General features: G+C 41.9%; 1 protein-coding gene and 1 long non-coding RNA gene across 3 annotated transcripts in view; both read right to left on the bottom strand.

Moving 5' to 3' along the window:
* Positions 1-6,420: 6,420 nt before the first annotated feature.
* Positions 6,421-11,342, bottom strand: LOC106890374. Of its 2 annotated transcripts, XR_001412511.1 has the most exons (5): positions 9,913-11,342; positions 9,341-9,476; positions 9,080-9,173; positions 7,794-7,905; positions 6,421-7,355 (listed from the first exon to the last, which is right to left on the bottom strand). It is a non-coding gene; the product is annotated as an uncharacterized LOC106890374 (long non-coding RNA). The 2 variants fall into 2 exon arrangements; XR_001412510.1 differs by having other exon boundaries at positions 6,421-7,905.
* A 103-nt stretch (positions 11,343-11,445) lies between these two features.
* PRTFDC1 (phosphoribosyl transferase domain containing 1) overlaps positions 11,446-26,828 on the bottom strand; it is a 48,506-nt gene continuing 33,123 nt past the window's right edge. Inside the window, exons 5-9 of the mRNA XM_014946131.1 lie at positions 18,549-18,566; positions 16,608-16,690; positions 16,148-16,194; positions 14,006-14,082; positions 11,446-13,372 (exon numbers count right to left, since the gene is read on the bottom strand). Coding sequence (XP_014801617.1) covers positions 13,325-13,372; positions 14,006-14,082; positions 16,148-16,194; positions 16,608-16,690; positions 18,549-18,566 — 273 coding nt within the window. The 3' untranslated portion in view covers positions 11,446-13,324. The remainder of the gene's footprint in view (positions 13,373-14,005; positions 14,083-16,147; positions 16,195-16,607; positions 16,691-18,548; positions 18,567-26,828) is intronic.

The following is a 26,828-nucleotide window of genomic DNA, read 5'->3' as shown; positions in this document are numbered from 1 at the left end:
TCATGAGCTCTTGTCTTTAAAATACCCGAGTTTTACAAGTAGCAGTTTAAAATACTTTTAAAGTGACAGTTTAAAATTAGAATGAAAGACTCATCTTGTCTCCCGTTCTGAACTTTATGGAAGTCATGAGCTAAGCACGCTGATTCGGTGGAGCACAGGTGGCAGAAGCCAAATCAGGCAAGACTAGGTCAGAACTGAAGAAGAAAACTATGAGCAATGACTGTAGACGTGCTGCTCGAGGAGCAGACCCACAGCATGGAGTAGAGAGCACCTGGATGGGCAACTTGAGTCAAGGACAGGCTTCTTAAGCTGGGGGAGACTCCCGTATCCTCGGGAAGTATTGCTCCTTGCACCTGGAAATCTGCCCAAGCTCCAGGCTCATGTCCTTTGCACACAACTGAAAACATAAAGAACATTCAGATACTAAATAGGACAAAACCCCCAGTTGTTACGGGCTCAGGCACGGCTACTCCCGGGACACCGCATCGCCTTCCAGCCTGTCTGGACTGCAGGGAGGCGCAGAAGAAGATTCTCTGGCGTATCTTCATGAGCTAAGTGTAAAGTTATTGTTGTTATGTGATGGGCTAGTGATAGAAACTGGATGAACTCATCTGGAGACAGCAGAGTCTCCTTTCAACTAGCTCAATCCAGATAACACCAACACCAAGTAGAGAGATAGACCCCGGCCAGAGATGTCCAAGCCCAGAGATGTATTTTAAAATCTGTAAGACATTCAGATTTTGAATTTTAGACACTTAAATCTGATATCCTCTCTTGCTATAGATAACCTTTTGTAATGTATGTTTAAAAATAATTTTATCTGTGATATCTTGCTCTTTTTCTCCTTATGCATTTTTTTTTTCATTGGACAGATTGTAAGGTTTGGGAGGGTACATTTTCAGTTTGACTCCCTACAGTAGGGAACAAGCTGCTGGCCGGGCCTGCCAGCCCCCAGCTCTCAGGCGGGAATGAAGAGAGGCTGCGAAATGGCAGATAGGATCTCGGGCTGAACTTTTTGAAAAAGAAAATAAATATTAGGATCTCGGGCTGAACTTTTTGAAAAAGAGCACAGGTGGTAAAAAAGAGCTTATGCTGGTAGATAAGATGTAGGGAGATTTTAAACATTGGCTTAGGAGTTGTCAGGCTGTGTCATTTTTATTTCATCTGGAAAGCAATAGTACAAATATAAAAATATGGTATAGGCCAAAATCTAGTAATCTCTTTTAATTCTGCATTTTGCAATGACTCCACCTAAGCCATTTGTCCAGATATTATTTGGCTGGGCTGTAGTGGCGTGGTATGCAGTTTCACTTAGTTATCCATTTTAAAGATCAGCCTTCAACTCAAAAAGATAAGAGAAATGTCAGGACAGAAAGCAAAAATCTGTGATTCACAAGATGTCACATGCTTCAGTTTCTTGACTGAAATTTCTGAAATGAGAACCACCTGCTCCTGGTAGTAACGCAGCATCTCTTATTGGAAAGTCAAACAGCTATTTCAGTAGAGTCTGGGAGAAAAATAAGCTACAAGAAAGAAATTCTGCCAGAAGCTTCAGCAGCAGTCCTGTGAGACCAGAAAGGAAGTACAGCAGATCCGTCAGACTCTGAGAGCCCGGCAGAAGGCTGCTGGTTCCAGCGAAGTTAAGACACAGCAGAATTCAAAATACAACAAAAGATGAAGGAAAATCACAACAAAAGATGAAAGAATATAGTAAAAGAAATGCAGCAAGGGAAAAAGGGGGTGGTGTTAGGAAGAGGCCGAGGTGCGGCAAGCAGAGTGTAGTCTAGCAGTTGACCTACTGGGCAAGGGGTTGAGAAGCTGAACCCCAGCAGAACTGGCCGGTGCTGTGACAATGGCATCCTTCAAACCATTGATGCTACAGTGGTTTCATTTGTTGAGCACCCTCCCTAATAGCTTGAAAGTAGAGCTGATACATGTCTCTAAAATCAGTTTTTAAGCAGAAAAAACCTAAGACCGCATGTTTGCCTGCACCATGTGGTTTATGCGGCGGTGGAAGCTGGCTTAGAAGTGTCTGCAAAGGGCCAGCTTGTAACACTCTTATCTAAAGGAGCACCTTGTTCTTGGATGTCACTGCCCTCGGCTGTCTGCTCCATTAGATGAACTTCCACATTTTTCAAGAGCGAGTTGAAAATATGAATAATAGAAGGGAAGATGACATCCAGAAAGAAGGAGAGGGACAGAACCTGTCCTCAAGCCATACGCAATATTTGGGTGGGAGGTGCTGAGAACATACAACTATGGCTTTCGATTTTAATTGCAATGGAATTTAAAGGAATTGTAATTAATAGGGCATGAAAGCTCAGACGGAGTGGCCTGGCATAAACCGAGCCTGTGGTTAGTTTAAACATCTATCACACTGACCTCTCGTAAATCAGGGTCAGGAAACAATGAGAGGGCAGGCGAGTGTTTGCGCTGTTGTTTGCTGACTGGCTGTTTAAAGGAATGCTGGAAGAATGTGCCAAGAATCTGGCTTTGTCAGGAAAAAAAAAAAAAAAAAGTTCTTGTTTTCGAACAGACTGACGGATCTCTGGAGACAAAGAGGAGGGAGCTGGCACATAGGTGAGGAACCCTAACACCAGAAGCAGGACTTCTAGAAGTTTCTCCAGGTGGTGCGAATCGTAACAAGAGGAAGAGAAGCCCAAGGCATGGGGCTGTTCCATGCACGACCCGAGGGCTGAGGGTGGGAGCGAGGTGGGGGTTACGGCATCTTGGCACCACGAAAGGGTTGTGTCAGGAAGGTGGCTGAGGGAACTGCCCCTTGTGACACGAGTTCTGCCTTTGCCACCAAAATCCAGGCCAGGATCACAGAATCACATGAGGTTGGAAGGGACCTCTGGAGATCATCTAGTCCAATCCCCTGCCAAAGCAGGGCCACCCAGAGCAGGTTGCACAGGAACGTGTCCAGGTGGGTTTGAATGTCTCCAGAGAAGGAGACTCCACCACCTCCCTGGGCAGCCTCTTCCAGGGCTCTGCCACCCTCACAGGAAAGAAGTTCCTCCTCATGTTTAGGTGGAACTTCTTATGTTCAAGTTTGTGCCCATTTCCTCTTGTCCTTTCACTGGGCACCACTCAAAAAAGACCGGCCCCGTCCTCCTGACACCCTCCCTTTAAGTATTTATAAACATTGATCAGATCCCCCCTCAGCCTTCTCTTCTCTAGACTAAAAAGACCCAAGTCCCTCAGCCTCTCTTCATAAGGGAGGTGCTCCAGGCCCCTCATCATCTTTGTAGCCCTCTGCTGTACCCTCTCCAGCAGTTCCCTGTCCTTCTGCAACTGGGGAGCCCAGAACTGACACAGGAGCTAAGGGATAAAAATACTTATTTTTTATTCTGAGCTGTTTTTCTATGTCCACATTTTTGCTAACAATCATTATTCTAGGAATGTTAGACATAAATAAAACCTACATTTTGTCTTTCATAAAGCAGTTAATGCAGACGGTGGCATATGAATGCTTAATTGCATATTTTAAAACTAACTTTTAGAGCAATTTTGGTATGATGGCTTTGCATTGAATTAACACAGAAGAGTGATGGCAACATCCCAGGATTTTTCACCTTAGATGAACCTATAGACAAAAGATCAAATCATAAATGCTTGTTTTCCTGGAATGACTAATTAGAAGACTTTTGAAAATACCCTGGTAAAGGGCTTTTGCAAAGTGTGTCAGGGCAGAAGAAAATTAAAAACAAAACAAAACAAAGCCAAAAATGCCTCCAAACCCTAAATTCTTAAATAATTGTTTATAAGTTTGCAGCTCTTAATCTGTTAGCTATTAGTTATGTTATGGATAAATACAGTGCTATCTGCTGGGACCCTACGTTTCTCTGTATATCAAAACTATCCGAGGGTGTAAAAGCAGCAGCTCCTTTCAACAGCAGCAGAGGACATTAGCCAGACCCTTAGGGTTTCATGTATCTTGGTACTATAATTTTGCTTAAACCTAAACATGGAAATCACCTACTTCCTTGATTTTTAAAATACTTCCCACCCACCCAATTATTTCAGTTGGAGCCATGGGCTGGGGTAAGTCAGGGATGGTATTTTTGGACTGTAAAACACACGTTTCTAGAGCAGTCTGGGGTCAAAAGCGAGAGCCAGCAGAGGATGAGAAAAACTGGTTCTGGAAAGAAACTGGAGAAAGGTAGCACTGGCATCGGGGAGGACAGCGTAAACCCTGGAGAGCAGGGCAGGGCTATTTAAAGAAGCTAACTTCAGGACATTTATTTATTTAGAGCTTGTTCTCAGTGAAACGTCTTGTTCTCTCCTACGTCTTTACAGTTTTAAGCTGTGATCCCATCTGCTCTAACATCGAGACCTGCCTTGGAAAATACCAGGAGACCTCAGCAGGATGCTGGAGATGACTCTGGTAGCTGCGTCGCCGTCTCTGCTCTGCCACAAGAACCTCCAAGTCCTGAGGGAACGCCGTGCTTCTGGCGAGGCGCTTGGGCTGCTGTGTAAACCAGAGACTGTGAAAGTCCTTCTCATCCTCCCAACCCTTCCAAAACCAGCAGGGTAAGACCCCACTGCCCCTGGCCTGGTTCAGCCCGAGGCTGTTCCCCACAGGCTTAGCTGATACCTAACACCTGGTGGCCGCTCCTGCAATATGTAGATTTTATGATTTTACATGGTTTTATGCTTTGACTGCAGAAGGGTTTCTCTTTGCAAATTAAGGTGCAAGATGCAGAGGTTCTGCCTGCTCCGTCGGGATAATTACTGTGTTGTGACGTGGGTGAAACTACAGCTTTAGGCAGACCAGGTTTGTTCTTGAGGAGCCTCAAGGAAGAAAGCTCCAGCATTTAAGTGCAGGTGAACTACAGAGCAGAAAAAAAGCAGCTGTGATCCGTGCTGGTTGTTATGATTCATAAATGAAATTTTATATTCTACTTTTTTTTTCTTACTAGAAATGGGGCTTGTAAGGTGTTTTTTTATAAACTTTGGAAAGTCTACATAACGGCTGAGAACAGCTACGAGGTGCCTTTCTCTCCTCAGGCAGCGAAGATTTACCGCAGCAGCCCAGGCTCCGTATCAGTGGATGAACGTTTGGTGAGTCGAACCGAGAACTGAATGACCATGTTCCCATGCTCTTTAGTAATGTATTAAATGCTGTACCAAAAAATTTGAATTCTAGTAGTTAACAGTAGTACAAGCAACCCTGGTTTTAGGCCAATGCTGTTCTACTAAAGGAGGCTTAAGGACTGTTTGCAGTAACATCCACATTGAAAATTATACTATTTTCATGTGTACACCTATATTAACTTGAAACTGTGGCTCTGATCGTGCTAAGACTGGATGGGGGCTTCACTCGGGGCGCGTGAGCAGCTCTGTTCAGTCGGCCTGGGTTGCTCTGTAGGAACAGGCCTGTCCGCTGGGGTGTCTGTTTGTTATTCAAATACAGAGAACACTCAATCCGACGTCTTGAGCAGCTTTAACACGCAATTTTCACAACCTATTTTGACTTCACAAAATGCTGTTGTCCTTTTGCTTTGAAGTCATTTGCATGTCTCAAAGACTGCTGAAGTCGAGACAGTTCTAAACACAGTTTAAGGGATGGGTAAGGATGCGCCCGACCCAAGCCTTGAGATCAGCCTGAGGCAGTGCCAGGATGTGCCTTGACCTCCTTCTTCCCTCCTCAACGGGAAAAGCGTTCTTATATTGGACTCTTTTTCTAAGGAATGCAACATAATGAGGAAAACACTGGACTCCAATTTGTAACCCGTGTGGGGAGAATATAAAACTATTTTGAGGCGTATTTTGGGTAGGCCGCTGCAAGATGGCTGAGGCCTGAACTCAGGCTGAGGCCTGACAGAATGCACTGCGTGCCAGAGCTGGCCTGGATACACACCTTCTGTGCTTGTCTGGGTGCTGGAGCTGGAAATACGGCAGCAACACGGGATGTTTGTTGTGCTGATTTGAGTCCTCAATGGCCAGGTTCCTCCTCCAGCCCCAGCTGCTGCCTAAGCTCCAGGAGACAAGGAAACCACCACGTTGAGCGATGGTGGTGGCACACACAGTCCTCTCTCTATGCCTCGCAAGCCAGTTAGCTTCTCCACTCTGATACCTTTGGCGCAAATCAGAGTATTTGTTTCCCTATTAAATTATTTGCTATTTTTCTTACAGTCTCTCATCACAGACCAGCAGCTGCCACTCGGTAGAGCGTCTCAGGGGTTCATGGGGTTTGTTTCTGCTGAGGGTTGCAAACTCACCCCCATTTGTGCCACGTCTCCCCATCAGCCTTCACCTCACCCCCAGCACCTGCCAAGCTTGTAAATGGGTTTCTGCCCAACGCGGGCTAAGAGGAATTGGGAGAAATGGAAATAAAGATGTAAGGAATACAGTAAAGCCTGAGATGGGAAGACCTAAAAGCCTCAGAAAATAAGACAGAGGGACTGTTAGCAACAACACTGCGATCTGTTCAGGTGCAGTAACACAGGTGTCTAACGTGGCTGATGAAATTGAAGACACAGATCGATTTTACAGAGCTGAGGCTGCCTCATACACAGCTTAGGGAAAACAGCACTGGAAGCTGACATTGGGTGTTTGCGGTTAAAAGCTCGAATGCAGTTAATAGCGTCATGTTATTATGTGAAATGCTTTCTGGAGGAAGATAAACAATTTCAGTTTATTATGGTTTTCTTTCCCATATGGCACAAATGGGCCCAGGACCAAACTGGCTCTCAGCAGCAAGCCTCCCATCTCCACACTCATTCAGCTGGTCATATTTAATCAGTTTTAGTTTCCTTCCTGTACACTCACTGGTGGATTCATTCCAGTCAATACTCTACAGTTAAAGTTTTCAATGACACCTCGTTTTTTTACCCTCCTTGACTCTTCTGCTGCTCATGCTACTGTTGAATACTCCTTTGTATCTCCTGTGCTTTTTTTTTCTCTCTGTGCCAGTGCTTATGCTGACCTGTTATTTCCAAAAGCTGACTTTATAGCACTCTCACCTCATTCCAGATTTCCTAAGAAAAAGCAGAAATGCTACTACAATAATTCTCATGAAAGCCCAAACAAATAAATCGATTCAACAATACTTGCATGATTCAGAAAGACAAAGAGATATTCATGCCCACATCAAAGAATGACACAATTGTACTTGCCTCTCCCTTTATTCTGGTACCTCCTCTTTTCATTCCAAGTTATATTGGTTCATGTTTTCCCAGTCTATCCAGATTAGGCAAGAAACATGTTTTTGGAGGTGCACAGTCATTGAAGGATGCAGGAATGTAGCTAGGCACCTGCCCAAGCAGGTGAAATCCCATAAAATATTCTTGGATGCTTAAGCACCTTTGAAAATCTGCCCCTGAATGTTTCAGAACAAGGGCTTATCTTTCCTGGAAAACAACAAACATTGGTGAGTGTCATTAAAACCTACGGGACTAGCAAGGGTTTGGTTAAAACACACCAGGGTAGAACACAACGTAAAAACAGGGTGTAACTGGAGAAAAGCAATCCGAAGAAAAAGGGACTGATATTTCTAATAGCTTAGCAAAATGTACTGAGGAAAGGCAATTCAAGATAACTGTGTTTTCTGGCATTGCTTCCAAAACATTTTAGCTAAATCCCAATGTTTTTCTATGCAAATTGAATTGCTATGAAGGCATAACATATATCTTCCAGCGAGAGAGTTGTCCCTTGTATAACCTCATGACTTAATGGTGCTGTCAAGCGTACAAAGCTTTACTAACAGTAGGACCAATGGATTTTGGAACACGTGTAGTAATGATTTAATGTAATGCAATTTCGCATCATTAGAAATGAGATTTTCTTACCATTGTTAGAGGCCCAACGATGCAGGTCTAAGAGTCTGCTGGATCATAATACTACAAGTCATTTTTGTTTCTTTCTTGTACGGAAAAAAAGGGGAAATCTTTCATGCCACTCCTGAAACAAACTAAAGGTCAGCCTTTGAATGGTATCCAAACCTTTTTCTCTCTTAGTATTACAAATAAATGGCTGTACTGCAGACTCCAGTAGTTTGTCAGTAGTTCATTGCTCCGTGCAGCAGCAGAAGGAACGAGGCATGACAGCAAAGTATTTAACTAATTAAGTTTCTGTGGATTTGGAACCCCCTTTGTGTTCCAAAACAACCACTGGCAACGGTGAAAAGTTCAGCTGCGGATGCGTGTGTGTTCCTGGGAAGGTACAAAGGAGCTGAGGGCTGGTGTACGGACAGGGAGGAAGGCAGTGTCAGCCAGCACTCCATAACACCACAGATAGAATCATAGAATCGTAGAATCATAGAATTGCCCAGGCCAGAAGGGACCTCCAAAGGGCATCTAGTCCGACCCCCCCGCAGTCAGCAGGGACACCCCCAACTAGACCAGGTTGCCCAGGGCCTCGTCGAGCCTCTCCTTGAATATCTCCAGGGAAGGGGCCTCCACCACCTCCCTGGGCAACCTGTTCCAGTGCTCCACCACCCTCACAGTAAAGAACTTTCTCCTAATCTCCAATCTAAATCTGCTTCCCTCCAGCTTAAAGCCATTGCCCCTCGTCCTGTCACTACAGGCCTTTCTAAACAGGCTCTCCCCAGCCTTCCTGTAGGCCCCTTCAGGTACTGGAAGGCCGCTATTAGGTCTCCCTGGAGCCTCCTCTTCTCCAGGCTGAACAACCCCAGCTCCCTCAGCCTGTCCTCATAGCAGAGGTGCTCCAACCCCCCAGTCATCTTTGTGGCCCTCCTCTGGACCCGCTCCATCAGGTCCATGGCCTTCTTATATTGAGGGCTCCAGCCCTGCACACAATACTCCAAAAGTATACACCAAATAGGTGTCTGAAAGACAGCTGACAACCATCAAAGGCCTTACAGAGCCTCACCCACAACTGATGTCCCATTTTCCCTTCTAAAAAAACTGATGTCCCATTTTCCCTTCTAAAAAATACTGGGTGTTTTCCGTCTTTTCTGCAAACTGAAGGACAACCTTTCTCCAATGTGTTAGTGCTCCCTTCTCCATTCCCGTTGTCTTTTTTTCCCTCTCATCATTTATGGTAAGTGCGGAATATTGCTCTTTCTTATCACAGAATTGTCCTTTTAACACCACAAAATAATCCCACAGCATACCTTTTGGCTTGTGATCCATCTTTTCCAGCTGGCCACGTGTTGTTGCGGGTTCCTCACTGCCCTGAATGCCCGGGTCAAACACAGCAGCCAGTCCCTGGGGGTACAGACACCGTTAGTTCAGGTACGGAACTTCCCTGGGGAAGGCATATAGTGTTAAAGGAGTGACTGTGAAAGGGGTAGGAAATGAGGCTGAAAGCTTTTCTTTCCCCTCCTTGTTGAGAGGAGGGGTGAAGTACCTGACGCTCTGCTTCTCCCACTTACCAGGTTTCAAACGTGGACTCATCCTCTTCCATTTTCTGTGCTCTCCGGTGAGTGCAGCCGGAGCCGGCTTTTGGGAGGCTGAATTCAGGTACCTCGCACCTGCAGTAACTCAGGTGTGTGAACTTCTCCCTCCAGTCTAAGGGGAAAAAGAATTCAAGATACCTTTCACAGTACACTTAGATACTGCATTCATCCCACATCTTGACATGGAGACTATCAGAGTCTTTGGAAAACATTTAAAAAGGTAAAAGAAGGGGAACACATTCCCAAATGTGAAGGTTTTTCCAAAGGGCAAGGATCCCTCCATCTCTACTACCCTCTAATGTTTTACTTTTGAGAGTCTCATTTTTAACTGGAACTGAATATTGACGTTTTCTAGGTAGCTAGAATCAGTTACAGTCTGTGTGTGTAACAAGTTTGATTACAGTAGGGGGTTTCACTGCTATTTCACCTGAGAAAATCAAAATACAAACATATGCAGAGAAGGTGATTTGGCCTTTATCTCCTCCAGTATAAAGAAATATTAAAATTTAAAACCTCAATATTGTTATGGAAATAAATGTTATTCTCACCACAGAGCAATAACGATGACTGGTAAGTCCATCTCCAAGTTAAGCATTTTACTGTGTATAAACTTTGATGATTTGACTCCTTCTCAGATCAGAAACTGTTCTGCAGCTGAACATCACACACAGTTAATATTGTATTTTGCAGGGAAATGTTGGAATTTTACATTATAGAAATTTATTAATAAAACTCTGAGGATTAACACAATATGGTCAGGAAATATAACACTAATGGTAAGTAATCAAAAAAACCCAGACGCTATTTTCTACTTTGTTCAAGTACAAATACAAGAATGCAGCAGCTAATTGATTTGAAATAAAGGTTTTCATTACAGAGTTTTTAGACTATTTAAATTCTCTTTTTGAAGCAGGAACTACTTGATATTCAGACCATACCTATATGTAGTAACATGAAGCCCTCAATGGTATTCAGTTAACCAAATTGCAGGAGTTATTTGTCTTTCTCTCCAGAAAATCACTTTCAGATATTTTGCAATTGGACCAGATGTAAGCATGAATGAGGTAAATAAAGTCTAAAACTTGATGGCTGATAAACATTTATGTAACTTTAAATCAATTACTGCGCAGGGTAATTCCACGGGTAGGGAAAGGATGCTGGTGTTAAGAGCACGAGAAGAAACACTGAGATAAAAATGGATGCCCACCAAATACACAAACACGATGTCCAGAAAAATACCAGATTGTAAAGAACACGCTCTCTTCTCAGTACCAGGTGTTGCTGAACTGATTAAAAAAAACCAAACACACGTTGCTTTGTGGGTCACAGGATGCAGCCACAACTGGAGAAAAGTTTAGTGGCCTTTTAGATAAAGGAATGGAATCCACAGTATTATCAAACCAGGAGACAGCTACAGAAAAACTTATGATTTTTTTTTTAAACTATCTGAGCACACAAAAGAAACTCAATATTAATCAGACACATATGCATAATTACCTCTGCCCTCAGTTACACTAATGATATTTTGGAATCTGATTATTAAAGTACTTGAAAAATAATTTTTTAGATGGAAGTGCTTCAAGCAAGGAGTAACGGGGATGGCCCCTGAGACATCTGGACATGTTCCCATACATAAAGGTACAAAATCCAAATACGATATTAGAAGAGAAAACCACCTCTGATGCACAGTATAATTGCACATGCAAATTCACTACTCAAATCTATATAGTGTTTTTTTCACAATGTTAAAAATATTATGGCAGGAGGAAATAAAATTGATTTGACGAAACATTCCAGTTCTTCTCATCCTTTTTATAAATCTGGTCTTTTCTATGAAGTCTGTAGATTTTAATAATCTGAATCTTCCAGTGAAACAACTTTAACACTGCCTGAATTATGTGCATCTACAGAACTTCATATTTTCACACTAATTTCACACTAATTCACTTGCTCCATTTTTTGTTGTTGTTGCTGAAGGCTGATCATTGTAGCAAGGCGACTTGGATTGTAACTTTTTAGGAAGTCTGGTCTTTTCAATGAAGTCTGTAGATTTTAATGATCTGAATCTTCCAGTGAAACAACTTTAACACTGCCTGAATTGTGTGCATCTACAGAACTTCATATTTTCACACTAATTTCACACTAATTCACTTGCTCCATTTTTTGTTGTTGTTGCTGAAGGCTGATCATTGTAGCAAGGCGACTTGGATTGTGACTTTTTAGGAAGTGAGGAAATAAAGGAAATAATCTAATGGATGTCCTGGACTAAGTGTAAGCCTAAGTAAGTCTGCCTACGCAATGTGCCAATACTACTAAATCCATAGAAATCAGATGGATTAAGAAAATCTTTAACACTCTCATAAAATAAAAAGAGATGAAACTCTTTTCACCAGCTTCTCCCAGGGGCTGTATGGAGTGCTTTCTTCTCTAAAACAGAGAAAAGTTATTCTATGAGGGAAAGCTTTTCCACAGAAATCTTTCAAAATAGAGGTTACGAGAGTAAAGACGAGAGGGCTAAAGCATTTCTCTAGCAATCAAAATAATTCTTTGATCTTCTTCATTCCATTAACATCATGGATTTTATCCAAATAACAATTGCTTATGAGGCACAGGACACATACATAAGGTATATTTAGATTACCAGTTAAATACGTATTTTTGAAGAGCTTTTACGAGATGTGCAAAATACGCCAAAGCAGGAAAATAACCAACTGTGCAATGAAACAAGTCTTCTTAATATTTCTTTATTAGTTTAAAGGAACCTGAAGCCAATAACTATCTGCCTCTTGCAGTTCAGAGCAAAGCTACTGATATACAGCTACTTCCTTTGCATTGGCTTCCCTCGGGAAGTTGTTGAGAACAGGTACATACAGTACAAAATTAAATTTTTCACACTTAATACAGCATGTAAATTAACAAACTTCTTCAAACACGATGTATAAGGGAAGGAAAGAATCCCTAGAGTCTACAGTATTCATGAGTCAACTGGTTTTCTATGTTTTCCTATGCATTTGTTTTTCTCCAACACGGTCAGATCTGTATTCTTAAAAACAACAAATGGTTACATCAAGTCTCAACTCGGACGTGCTACAGAAATCAAATCATAACTGAACAATTGTCTGACTAGCATTAAACTTTTGTGTTTAATGAGGTTTAATTAAGAATATAAGCACAGGAGAACACTGTGTTATTTTTTTTACTTATTTGTGTCCTATAGAAGTAAAAGGATACGACGCAGAAATTGAAATGCACGGCATTATTTTGTCTAGATTAAAACTCAGCACATCAGACAGGTTACATTCTACGGTGATATGACATACCAAACCATGACATCTTCCAGTTTCAGATCAACGGTGTCCTGCACTGGTTCATTTTGTAGCAAGTGCTCTGATCCAACACACTCTGAGGGTTAAAACTTCTGTTCGGCAGAGGCTGTAATGGACTGCCAGCAATGCATCATCATACAACATACAGCTTCAGCTGAAACTTTTGAACTGTAAGATTAAATCAAACTAATGGTTTCAATTTGGCAGCAGCATATCTGAGCGAGACTAAAGGGATGCTGAAGTCAATACAATTCTGAAAAATAAACTCGACACACGGAATGGCACTCCTGAACCATCTTACGCAACGTGAATTGCAACGGGTAGAATGACGGACTGAACGAAGAAAAGACACAATGAGACTTGAGGCAGACAAATTATTAGTCAAAAGGCATCTTATGCAGTAATTTTAATACTTAAAAAAGGTAATAACTTTAAAAGCCCTCTACTTCACATTTTAGATAAGAGCTCTCACTTCTGTAAATATTAATCAGTATCTCTAGAGTAAATCCCTTATTACACTGAGTTGAAAGAAACACGAGTCAGTCAAACTGCTCTTCTGGGAGATGCTCCAGGGAGTGCAGTCAAATTTCTGCTTCACTGAGCTTACAGGTCTTCAGGTGAGGATGTTACTGCTTCAGACTCTGTATTTTGCTTTGCCATGATCATTGATAACACATATGTGCTGAAAAAAATATAACACCGATTTCAACAGTATAGTTGATTACATTGTTAATTATTAATAACGTGTTCAGAAATACTTTCACTTGACCAATCTAGTCATCTCGTAATTACCCCTTCCTTTCCTGAGACCTGCAATGGAATTCTGATTTCACTTTCTAGCTACAGCAAGTTTTTCCACTTGCAATTCCCAGCTTTGAGGTCCACCCCTGGGAATAGCACAGGAAGGGAAGGCAAGGCTGGCACCTTTTCTCCATCATTATCTCGCTGAGAAAAGGGGTGGGCAACACAGCAGTAAAAGTCCAAACCTGGCTGAACAGTAGCCGTGTGACACTTTTTACTGCTGTCTCTGCAGGTACTGACTGGGAATGGTGGACCTGTGAAGTCCTAGGTCACAGAAGATGGAAGTGAAGCAGAGGAATGACTTCTGCTCTGAGGGGGAAGAGATGGGAAGGAATTGTTCACGGTGCTGAGCAGTGACTCCTTTGGATTGGTTGAGGTTTTGTAGGGAGTTCTACACTCACTGAAATGATCCCAACCATCACATTAAGGCCCCAGGGAAGAGGCAAATTATGGGGTATTTAAGAGAACCTGAAAAAGCAAAACAGTGATTTAACCATTTTTAAAAGAAACTTACGTTTAGATCTCTGAAGTGCTCGTTGTAGTCTAAGGCATAACCTACCACAAATAAATCTGGAATTTCAAATCCGTAATCTGTATTGAGACAAATAACAAACACCATCAATACAAGACCAGGGGCAATTATATAGTCCTTAAATTCATGTGTTGGTTCTCTGACCACCAAACTAGAGATACACGTACTTCAGTTGAGGCTCTGCTGCTTTTGACTCTGAGACATCAAGGTCAGCAGCAGCCCTAGACCCAGTTCCCACTCAAAGAGTGTTTGTGCCCAGGGTGTGAGTCAGTGGAGAGCAGGAGAGCGGTGTACGTTATCAGTGGCACAAGGAATATATTGTCCAAAATCAGAGCTGAGAAATTCTGCCTATATTTGGAAGCTCCATTGGTATATGTGTGTGATGACAACTGTCCAGTATCACATTAATGATGAAAAAAAGGTGCAATTTTCATTTAGAAGTAACTTTCAGAGATTTATACCTTTTCTTCCAAGAAGAGCAAAAACTATTTTCCATATTATGCGACCAAAACATGTCAAAGGCTTCTTAGATTAAAGCCCCAACCTTACAAAGACTCATGCACATGCTTAAGAAAGTAAGTGCATGCTGTGTAGCTCTATGCGACCAAAACATGTCAAAGGCTTCTTAAATTAAAGCCCCAACCTTACGAAGACTCATGCTCATGCTTAAGAAATAAGTGCCTGCTGTATAGCTGAATCATACAACTCACAAACTTCAAGCTAAGCAGAGGCAAGCATCTTTTTGGGTGTGAGGGTTTGGGCAGTATCAGCACTATATAAAACAAGTCAGACTCTTTCCAAATTGTTCACTAAGTGACTAGAGAAAAACACAACCTTATGGACATAAAAATAGGTCAGCATAAAATATTTTAGAGGTATTCAAGTAAGGAATGTATTCAGTTGTTAAAAATTGTAATAGACACTTTGGAATCATAAATTTAGGGAAGTGAGCAAATGACACAGCACTGTCAGTGATTTACAAGATCTTTGATGTTTTGTAAAATTTATCACAGTATGAATAAACAAGGATAAAACTGGTTTCATTTTACAACATAAAAATACCAAGCTACCCTTCATGATATAATTTGATTGTATTTTTTATATGTTTAACATTAGTGAATCCAGTCGAATATATACTTTAATGTACTGGATTAAATTCTAAACATTAAAAATACTGCTGTATAAAAAGTCGTACAACAAAATGTTTGGGTGGCAGTTCAGATTATTGGGCTAAAACCACAGGACCATGCCCAACACTGAGTAACTTTTGCTTCATAAAGTTTCCCTCTCTCCCACGTCCCAAATCAAGACCCTTCATGCTGCCTCCTGGTACTCACCTGCCTACTCTCCTTCTACCCTCCTCCCCAGCTCGGCTGACCAGAGCCTTCTTCAGTAGCAAATACTGGGCGATCTCTTCTAGATGGATCTATTCTTTTCAGTATTTAGCCACATACCTGTTATTACATCATTTATTCTGATAAGTCTAAAATGACAATGGCTTGGTATAGCTCCATTTACGGCTTCATCACAGCAGAGTGCAAGTACCAGCAGCTCAGAGAGAAGCGGTGCTGGTGTGACACAAACAGAGCAGCAGGAGGAAGTTTTAAAAGCCCAATTTATCTTTTGCTTTTTAGGGGGTGGGATTTAATTACAATATCACTGCTTACCCTTTAAACAATAGCACTTAGAAAAATAATAAAAAGTATTATTCTGCTATAAAAATGCAAAACTTGCTAATAACTAGGTCACAATAAAACACCTTTATGTTCAGATGGAATCCTGCAGCTCCTCCAAAGAGACACAATGAGGAAGGAAAAGGAAGAAATGGACTTTCTCTTCCATATAGTTTGTCAGAAACAGAAAGTTAAACACCTTTCATGGATAAAATTAAACTCTTTCACAACTACCCTGCAAAGTTAGTACTCTGCAGAAAATATCAGACTACAAGGAGGCCAGGCTTTCCAAGCCACAATTATACAAATCCTTCCATTGCATCCCATAGTCCCACTGACAACTGATATTTCACAATGGTTCTAGCAGGGCACAGAACGCTATGAAAGGCAAGTGGCAGAACAGTGGCAACTTCTCCCACTGTCATGTACAGATTTTCACAGTGACACTTACAATCTGGTCTGTACCCATCAGGCCGAGATGTTCTTTTCACCAGCAAACTGCAATTAAAAACAAAATAAATCCCACGTAAATGTGGATATTTGCCTGAATAACGTGCATAAAAACTATTCCCTTTATCAAAAAACTTCTGAGCCAGGTGAATCACTGTTCTCATTCTGCTTCTCCTCCCGGCAATGCCCTGATGGCAGGGAAGAGATGGGTGTGTTCCCTCTCAAAGTCCATCGGTGCCAGCCCTGAGGTGGCTGAAGGCCATTGCTGCTGCAGAACAATACAGAGCATTTCCTCCCCCTTCCTCCACCCTCCTCTCAGTGACTCAGGCAGCTCCTCTGCCCAGCTCCCCGTGCCATGCTGCAGCATCAAATCAAAGCAGGACCTCAGAATGTGAACTTCCGCTGGAAAGTATGCTGGGTTGCACTCATTAATTACTAAGTTTTGTGATTGTCTTACTCACCTTGCCACTTTAATCATTTTTGGCTTGCATTTTTCTATGTTATTAAGCAGAACCTTCATAGTCCTTCCAGTTCCAACAATATCCTTATGAGACACGGAAAATAGAGTAAGTAAAAAACAAAGAAAAGCTGAAAAGAGGAAATGTGGACAATGACTGAGCAGTTCCACCTTCTTGTTTTATGGAAATGATGTATGTTTCCCAGTGTATTGTGAGCCACATCCAAAAAAGGTTATAATTGAGCTTACACTCTTTGAAGCAAGCACTTTCTACTCATAAAATAAACAATTAAAGGACTGTCTGCTTCCTCCTAAAAATAGCTATATTTCTAGTGCTTGGGACGTAACATGGAACTGGAGATGACTTTACCAGGCACTGCAAGGATGCAAGGATCAGACTTTTAATATTTCACTCAAGACATGACAGCATTTCTCCATGTCAGGGTTAAATCTGCCCTATTTGTTGTTTTACTAGTCCCATACAAATGCATATTCTCCAGGGCTGTTGCACCCAACCTGACCTCAATGACATCAGTAGATACGTGGCTACAACGCTGACCATGACACGGAGAGCAGCTGTTGACCCTGAACTCTGTGGGTGTGGGTTTTTCATGAGCAACACCTTGTCTCTGCTTCCCAGCTATCTAACAGCATTAACAAAGTTTGCTGCAGACATTTTTCATTTCTCTTACAGCAGTCAGCATTAGCAAATAAGGAGCTCCTCACGGCTATTGAGGTAACCAGCCATCTCTGTGGCTGGTGACTTCTTTTCCCCTCCTTTGCTAAGAAAAGACATTCCAACATAGAATCACAGAATGGTTTGGGTTGGAAGGGACCTCAAAGATCATCAAGTTCCAACCCCCTGCCCTGGGCAGGGACACCTCCCACCAGACCAGGTTGCTCCAAGCCCCATCCAGCCTGGCCTTGAACCCCTCCAGGGATGGGGCAGCCACAGCTTCTCTGGGCAACCTGTTCCAGTGTCTCACCACCCTCATAGTAAAAAATTTCTTCCTGAGATCTAATCTGAATCTTTTTTCTTCCAATTTAAAACCGTTTCCCCTTGTCCTATCATTACCCTTCCTGGCAAAGAGTCCTTCTCCAGCTCTTCTATAGGCACCCTTCAGGTGCACATAATTTCCATTTATGCATTTCCTTCGTTAGACTGTCCAGCTTAGTCCCCACACAAGCAGACTGGGCCTGGAATGCCAGTCAGATCCTGACACACTCACTAACCATCCCAGTTGCTTTTCTGACATTTTAGAAGAGACTCATCGACATTAATGAAGACAGAATTTGCAGCACCGCTGAGGCGATACATTCTTTTCCTCTGCAACTGAACACTGTTGATCTCCACCAGCAACATATCTGTGATGGGCCCTCCCCAGGGGACGCTGCAGGACGCAAGGCTGACAAACCAGAGTGGTGGGGACTTGAGAGAACGACTGCCATCCTCAACCAGCGTGGGAACAACCCTGCAGTTGTGGAGCATGTGCCCAAGACTCCTGGGTATCACCAGGCAAAGTACCAATTACAGTGGCAGCGACGTAGTCTGATCCCTCATGCAATTGCAAAAAGACCGGGAGGTTATTAAGCAAATCAACCCCTCTCCCTCTGAGCCTCCTCCCAGCCAAAGAAGTGCAAACACTTTATAGAAAAGGTTTTAGAAACCCAGCACACAATCATGGCTTAACTACATGACTCTATCTTCATGGCTTAACTGTGTGACTTTATCTAAGTACAATATGACATAAACTCCCAACTTACTTACCTCCACAATTAGAACATTCTGAAAGAAACAAACAAAAAGGAACACAATTACACAACACTCACAGACTAAAAGAAACAAATGTTTGAAAAAGTGAAACAAAGACAAGTGGGACCATGGGCGTATGTGCAACACAGATGACTTTATCTAAGTACAATATGACATAAACACCCAACTTACCTCCACAATTAGAACATTCTGAAAGAAACAAACAAAAAGGAACACAATTACACAACACTCACAGACTAAAAGAAACAAATGTTTGAAAAAGTGAAACAAAGACAAGTGGGACCATGGGCGTATGTGCAACACAGAAGGACAGAAGGAGTTTCCTGATTCATTTGTGTGCCCTGAAAAAGAGTGAGCTCTGGAGTCAGGGGCTATGACTTTATTCAGCTCTGTCTAGATTATCTTCCTTGTGCAAGAACAGATGCAGCTTTGGAAAATAGAAATAGATAGAAGAAACCCAAATGGGATGAGCTTCACTTCATTCCAGTGTGTAGAGCCGTGTACCCTATAGTTCACTAAAATACTATTTCCAATGTTAATATGAGACTACAGCAATGATATTCTTACTCTGAAATAGTCTTCCTCCCTCCCCCCATCCCCCAGAAACCTCACATAAAGGATTACAGGCCAAGTTGTACCACCCATTCTCACACTGTGAAGCACCCTTTCTCTTCAAATACTGCTGCTGAAACCAGCAGTGTTACTTGAAGAGCAAGGCAGTGGTCCTGTCAAGAGCAGTGATGTCAAGCCTTAGGACAGCATGATCACACAGGCTGCTCTTTTTGCTGAAATGGTTTACCACAGTTCCGGGAATCACAATATCTAAGGTGACTTCAGTTCTTCTATAAAAGCAATAATAAGAAGTAACATCCTTATTAGAAGAAATAAAAATCTACTTATTAGTGGGCATTATCATATGCATGTACAAAAGGATGGACTCAGACTCTTGCATTCAGATCTACTTTCTGAGGTGAAACCTGCAATAGGAAGAGGAAGGTTATTTCACAAATACCTCACATGGAGGCTGTCTAACTTCCCTTCCCATCACTGAACCCCAAAGTTGAGAATTCTGAGACAGACCCAAGTACCATGGAGACAGAGTGTGTGAAGGGAGCGTGCTCATGAACAGCACACCTTTGACAGCTTCATTAACTGATACGTAAATCTTTTTTTAATCTTGACAACAGAAATAATATATTAATATAGATTAGCCATATTTATATTCACACTGCAGTTCCTCCTAACAATCACAGTGCTTGGCAGGGAGACATAGCATGCTCCATGCATCAACCACTGCAGAAACCTGTTACCATACACTATATTATACCTGGGTGCTTCTGCAATGGCAAAACACCTGGTAAAGGTGTGGAGGGAACTCCTGGTAGTAGTTCAGCAGATGTCAGCAATGGAGATATCACTCCAGAAAGCCACTAATTTAGGCTGAGCTCCAGTGGAATGTGTATTAATCTTGGAGGGTGGCTCTTTTTTGGTGTTTTCATAATAGGTTTCACTGGTGGTTGTCCTGCTTGGCACTCCTAACCTTCAACTTCTCAGCTGCTGACACAAACAACTCTGGATCTGAAAGACCTAGCCCCGTGGAGGTGAAAAGTCAAAGGCCTCTTAACAATAAAAGTCCAAAGACAACCTGCCTCTGGAAATTTCTTCCTTCAAGAAAGAATGGAAGAATGTCAGTCTTTTAGATAAGACGAAGAGACCAAAAGTGTGTTCAGGAGAAGCTTACGACAGGTATCTGTCTTGAAGGAAGCCATTTGGATCCAAAAAGGATGTGGCTCTCATCTGCCTTCCTGGATGAAGTCATAACGAGGAAAAACACTTCCAAAGACTAGCCCAGGACACCTGGGTCTGAGGCATAAGCAAATCACTTGATTCTGTCAGTGGACACCTGAAGGTTATGTACAGGAGTAATCGTTTAACCACCCCCCAGGGAACTTGCACAGCTGGTGATACACGTAAATATTTATGTATGTATATACACACACACACATATATATAAAATATAGGGAAAGAGCAGAAGAGTTGCCAAGAAAAGAGCCTCACCAGAACTAAAGATGGAAATGAACTCCTTTAGTACCAGCAAACAGTCCAGGAGGACTGTGAGTGGCACCTGGTAAGAGAGGCTGACCTGCCATCAGCCTGACACCCAGACCCATTCTGCCAGTTCCATGCATCTCTTGCTGCTCTTCATACTATTGACAAGAACTTTTCTCCCAAAGGAAGAGCAAAGATCTTCTCGTGCAAAACCAATCCAGTGGCTATGGCACGAGACGGGACAGATGAAAACTGACAACCACAGCCCAATGATGTCCAGGCAGGTCCATAGTGATGAGGCAGCTCCAAGGTTAAACTGGGAAGTCAGCCTGTGGGATAAGGGTTGGGATCAATGTCTGTAGAAACATACAGCCATGGCTGTAGCTGAGCTGAAGATGGGTACCCACACAGCATGGCTAAGGCCTAGATGAAGAGCACAGGGCTGAGCTGAACTGATGCTCCTGTGCCCACAGTTGTGGGTAGGGGTCCCAGGTGACATAAGCCACAGCCATTAAGGCCTATTCATGCGCACGAGGCTGTGACAGATTGAGAGAAAAGCACAGTCCTGGGACATTTTGGTGATAGAGAAGTATGGTTTTTTTGCTACCACAGCTGCTTCAGGTATCCTATCATGAGCAGCAATAGAGATTCTCTTGCTTACTCCCACGTGGAAATCATAAAATCAGAATGGGGGGACAGGAGCCTCCCAGGCCATGGAATCGAGATTAAACCAATAGGGAGGTGCAGACCTTACTAATTATCTTGTGAGAAAAAAATCATAGACATTAATAGAAAATGCGGCTCAGGAGACCAGGAAAGATCAAGATTACTCTGTTGGCCCAAAGAATCAACTTCAAATTATCCCTCATGGATAACCGATTTGCCTGTTCTTGAATGTGATGAGGACTTCAGAACTTCCCCAGGCAATGTGTCTCAGTGCCTCACCATCTAAGAGCCAAAATACAGTTAGAAAACTTCTATTTGAGCTGAACTTGCTTTGCAGTGGACACAGAAAAAGTTCTATTTTCTTAATTTTTTCACTTCTGTATTTGAAGACAGATGTATTTCCTCAGTTTCCTCTTCTTCAGATTAAACAAGCCTATATATTCAACATTTTCTCACAAGTTGTATTTTCTAGCTTGTATTTTGCTCTCCTCTGGAACCTGTGCAGTTGGTCGGAATCCTTCTCCAGTTGTGGTGCCCCAAACCTTTTCTAGTTGTCTTTTCTAGTGTCAAAAAGAATAAAAGAACCACCTTGTACGCTTTACAAATAATCCTCCTTTCCATATATTCCAGTCTAACAGCTACATCTTTTATAAAGGTAGGCTGTTGTCTCATGAGCAACTTGTGATCCAGCTCTCATCTCCAGCTCAGAACTGTTGCTTAGTCAGTCTTCCTCACTTGCGTTTATGCAAGAGATTACTTCTATATAAACAGAGAAGTTAGTATTCATCTTTATTGTCATTACATGTCATTCTTTGAACCAAATTCTTAAAATAATTTCTTAAGATCATAATACTCCCTTGTAGTATTTTTCCAGGTAGTATCACTAGCATTAAATGCTAATTCTATCTTTTAAATCATGAATTAAATATTGTATAGTCCCCGGAGAACATGCTTTAATGCATCCCGTCTGACAGTGAAGCGTAATTAACTGTTTCTTGAGAACAGTTTTCCAACCAGTTATACATCCGTCTAATAGAAATTTAATCTTGTCTACATTTTCTTATCACAAATGACTCACATGAAGGAAAGAAGATTAACATGAATCCAGACGTGCCTGAAGGGCTTGTCTGGCCCCAAGAGCGATAGTCACCTGCACGTGACTTCAACTGAAGTGCAAGATCTCATATCTGTTGACTAACTTGAGAAGGAAGGATATTGCTGGACCCTGAAGTTGTCTGACCAGCATTCTGTTATTCTTCCCTCTTCTCCTCAGAGTCAAGGAGTCCAATGGTTGCAAATGACATGCCCTGGGAGATTCAGTCCTGTGAAAGTCCCTTTAATCAGGCAGTTCTCTAGGTCAGGAAACATGGATTCTGTTCTGCATTATGCACATCCGCATTATTTCCAAAACATTGATGAGGATTTTCTGTGCTATGAAAAAATCCTGTACGTAAGGACTTCGTAGTGGAAAAGCCACTATAAAACATTTAGCAGTGAAAACATTTTTTATATATAAATAAGCAGGGATCCTGATCACTGAGAGTGATACATGAATCCCTGCTTTGATTAAGCAAGGTTACTGTGACTGAAGTCACCATATTTAACTTTTGCTTATGACTGAAGGCATTCAAAATGGTTTGCCATCCCCTGGTGCCAGAAACCATCTCCTTCTAAACAACAGGATGTGCTGGGAAACTGTCTGTATTGCTGCCTATCCCCTGTCTTTCTCCTGCTGAAGCAGGCTCCTGATAGAAGGGTTCCAGTAAAGGGATGGCATAGCTGAGCAGTAGAGGAACAAACTGCCAAGAAATGTTTTGATGTACAGTATCCAAGACTAGACAGCAGTTGTGTGCAACTAAAACTGGTTGAACTAGACTCGCTTATCCTTGAGCAGATGAATAGAAGAAGATAAAAGAAGAATGCAATGGATATAACAAATTGGTACATTATCAGTTATGTGACCATCATCCTAAATGCACAACTGGTTGCATCCAGCATATCTTGTGAAAGGTCACATTTATGTGAAAGACCTTATTCAGCTGCACCATGAAATCACCTGTGAGCTGGTGGGCAGGAGACTGGTCAAACTTACCAGCCTGTGGTGCAGCAGTTACTGATAGCTGGACAAACAATAGGAAGCTAAAGGACTCTGAAGAAAAGATCTTTTTTCAAGTATATGTGTTTGAAGCTTCTGCAACACATAGATCAAGACTGTTTTGTCCTTTCAGATATATCTGAGGCAATTGCAGAGGAGGAAACCACATGAAAAGAAAAGTAATCCGGCCTTCTGGAATGCATTTGATATTTTCTGTCTATTTTTGGAGCCTGGAGAACAGGAAATAGGAATATATACTGTCGTGTTGACTAGACTGAGGGTGGCTTAATTTCTGAGTAGAGCCATCTTCACCAATACAATCTGTGAAGTACGTCCAGAAACCTAATAATGGTGCTAATATATCTTACAGTGAGACACAGGGAACAGTCAGTTTCTTAAAGTATGTCCTGGAAATACTTCTTATATAGCTGAAATAAAGAAGGCTCAGTAGCTCAACTCTCAGAGATAGAAACACCTTTCTACTGAGTCCTTGCAAGAGAATCAGCAGCTTGCTTTGCTGATGGATCAGAGGGATGGTTGGGAGCTGGTAGGTGTGTATGCCTGTGATTCATCCTGTGTGTACAGCTGTTTCTCCCTGACAGGAAGTAGGCTGGTGCAATACAGAAGCAGAGAATTACAGAATATCTCAAGTTAGAAGTGACCTGTAAGGATCATTGAGTCCAAATCCCTGCTCCTCACAGGACTACCTAAAACTAAACAGTATGACTAAGAGAATCGTCCAGACGCTCCTTGAACTCTGGCAGGCTTGGGGCCCTGACCATTTCCCTGGGAGCCTGTTCCAGTAACCGACCACACTCCCAGTGAAGAACCATTTCCTAACGTCCATTCTGAACCCCCCCTGATGCAACTTCATTCCATTTCCTAGTGTCCTATCGCTGGTCACCAGAGAGAGGAGATCAGTACCTCCCCCTCCACTGCCCGCATTGAGGAAGGTGTAGGCTGCCATGAGGTCACCCCTCAGCCTTCTCCAGCTGTACAAACCAAGTGACCTCCGCTGCTCCTCGTAAGTCTTGCCCTTGAGACCTTTTACCATCTTGGTCACTCTCCTTTGGACACACTCTAATAGTTTGATGTCCTTCTTACACTGAGGAGCCCAAAGCTGCACACAGTACACACCAGTGTGTAATGGGACAATGCCCTCCCTTGACCAGCTAGCTATGCCATGCTCGATGCACAACAGGACACTGTTGGCTCTTCTGGCTGCCAGGGCACGCTACTGACTCATATTCAACTTGCCATCAAGCCAAACACCCAGATTTCTTTCCCTGGGGCTGCTCTCCAGCCTCTTCCTCCCAGTTTGCATGTACAACCAGGATTACCCCGTCCCAGGTGGAGAATCCAGTACTTGCTTTTGTTAAATTTCATACGGTTGTGACTGCCCAGCCCTCTGGCCTCTCCAGATCTCTCTGTAAGGCCTCTCTGCCCTCCAGGGAGTCCACAGCTCTTCCAGGTTTAGTGTCATTTGCAAACTTAGTTACTGTACATTCAACTCCTGTGTCCAGATCGTTTCTAAAAACTTCGTACTGTGTGTTTTTAAATGCAAAGGGTACTGTGAAGTTTGAAATTCTCCATTTTTGAGTGATCAGGTGTGCACACAACTTGTGACTCTGCACATGGACATTTGCACCGAGCAGAAATAATATTTGTGGTGCGAACTGGATCCACACAAAAATAAAATTTGTGTTCTCATATCCTTTTTCAGACACTAATAGAAATGGTTCATAGCAGCATGTCTTGGCACACCTGGAAAAAGCAGGAGGTTTTTGACAATATTAGTACTATGTAAAATGAAGAAGAAATAGTTTCAAATACTTGCATTCCATGTGAATTTCTCTCTCATGTTAAAGAAACCCACTGTCATTTTTATAATAAATTTCAATGTACCTGTGAATTTTAACATTTTTAATAACCGACTGGAAACATGCAAAAATGCAAAATCTCTAGTTTACCACTTTTCAAAGCCCCGTGAGCTTATACACGGCAAGTAGGTTGCTATTCTAAGACATATAAGAAAAATTCTGACTTGTAATAAGCTGAAAAAAACCTCCAGCACTGAGTCAATACATTTCTATTGTTTACCTTCCGACAGGTCAGTAACAAATGGAACAATGTCAGCTAACAAGACCAAGCAGAGTCATGAGATCATGTATGCCTCCTGCCTGACAGTCCTAAGTGCTATGGAAACTATTTTTCACCTTCCTGGAAAAGAATAACAATTTTTTCTAGATTTTGATTTTATGCTCCATTTAGAAGACCAATTTCAAAGGAAAAATTGCTATGAAATAGCAGTTCTTTGACATCAGCATTGAATAAGAGTTTGAGGGAAAGGCTGTCTTTGAATTCACATAAAATGTAAAATTTTAACACGGTAAGATTGTAAGTTGCAAATTTAGAAAGGGGGAGTATTTTTCTGGAAAGCAGAAACTCTACTTAAGTAATCAAACAGATAACCATACTTAATGCAACACTACAGCTAAGAGGACAAACACAGCCCTTGCCTGTAGAGCAAGAAAATCAGGTAGGTACACAAAGAGGCTATTTGCTCCTTAAATGTTTCAGCATAAAATCAGTAGAATAACATGCACATACATTAAAACAAACAAACAAACAAAAACCCCAAACCAACAAACTTTAAAAAAACCCACAAAAACCAAACAGGGAAACAACTTAAGACTGAGAAGAATGATTTGAGACCTGGAAAAAACACCTTACAGTGAAGTAATGTTTGTAGCAGAAAGTAATAGCTTTTATTTAATTAACAGCCAAGTTCCCAGTGGGAGAACATTTTTCTCAAAAGAACTTTGACCTTTCAGCCCACAGCCTCAAAGAGACCACAAAATACCTTCAGCAGCTGAGCCTGGGAACAAAAATTCAGAACTGCTGTATGCACTAGAAATCACAGACTCAATAAAATACTGTCTTTATGGCACATTATAATCTTCCACTGCAGCTGACCTCCAACTCATTTATCAGTGTTCCACAGCTGATAATTTGCTCTCTTATTTTAGCTCAGAGGAATTCTTAACATTTTTATCTGCCCCTTTGGTCACAGGACAGGTGATCATGTAGGGCAATCACTTTTTCTCCTGAACTGTCTGATTACCACATTTGGTATTACCTATGCAGTAATCATTACCACATAGGTTGAAATTAAGAGTTTCTCTCAGTCTGTACTTATCTTGAAGTTTGCTGATTCTGTTCAGACCAACAGAAGGAACTGCATGCTTGAAATTTTGTTCCTTCCAACTGTATCAATTGCTTAGTATTAATTTCCTGTTATTGATTCTACCTTCAAACTGTCTCATTTACATCTTACAGTATGCCAGTATTTTACAGCAGGCTCCCAATGTATTAATTTATCTAAAAGAAGCCTTAGTAATGACCGAATGATAGGCAAACATGCAACCATATGGCAATATAAATTTGATAATGGCAAGCTGCTCAATCTAGTAGGCAAAGGTATTAAAAAAGACAACAGTGAAATGCAAAAAGCTACTCAAATTCAGAAGAGAAAACTAGGTTCATCATTTTAGCAGTGATGATAGTTGACTGTTACATGAGTATATTATGGAAGACTTTTGAGAAATTAGACACCTAAATAGGAGCTTTTTACAGGGTTC

The sequence above is a fragment of the Calidris pugnax genome, unplaced genomic scaffold (genome assembly GCF_001431845.1).
Source record: "Calidris pugnax isolate Ruff unplaced genomic scaffold, ASM143184v1 scaffold19, whole genome shotgun sequence".
In the NCBI taxonomy this organism is placed as follows: domain Eukaryota; kingdom Metazoa; phylum Chordata; class Aves; order Charadriiformes; family Scolopacidae; genus Calidris; species Calidris pugnax.
Note: the sequence above shows the minus strand (reverse complement) of the source record. Positions and strands in the feature narration are given on the sequence as shown.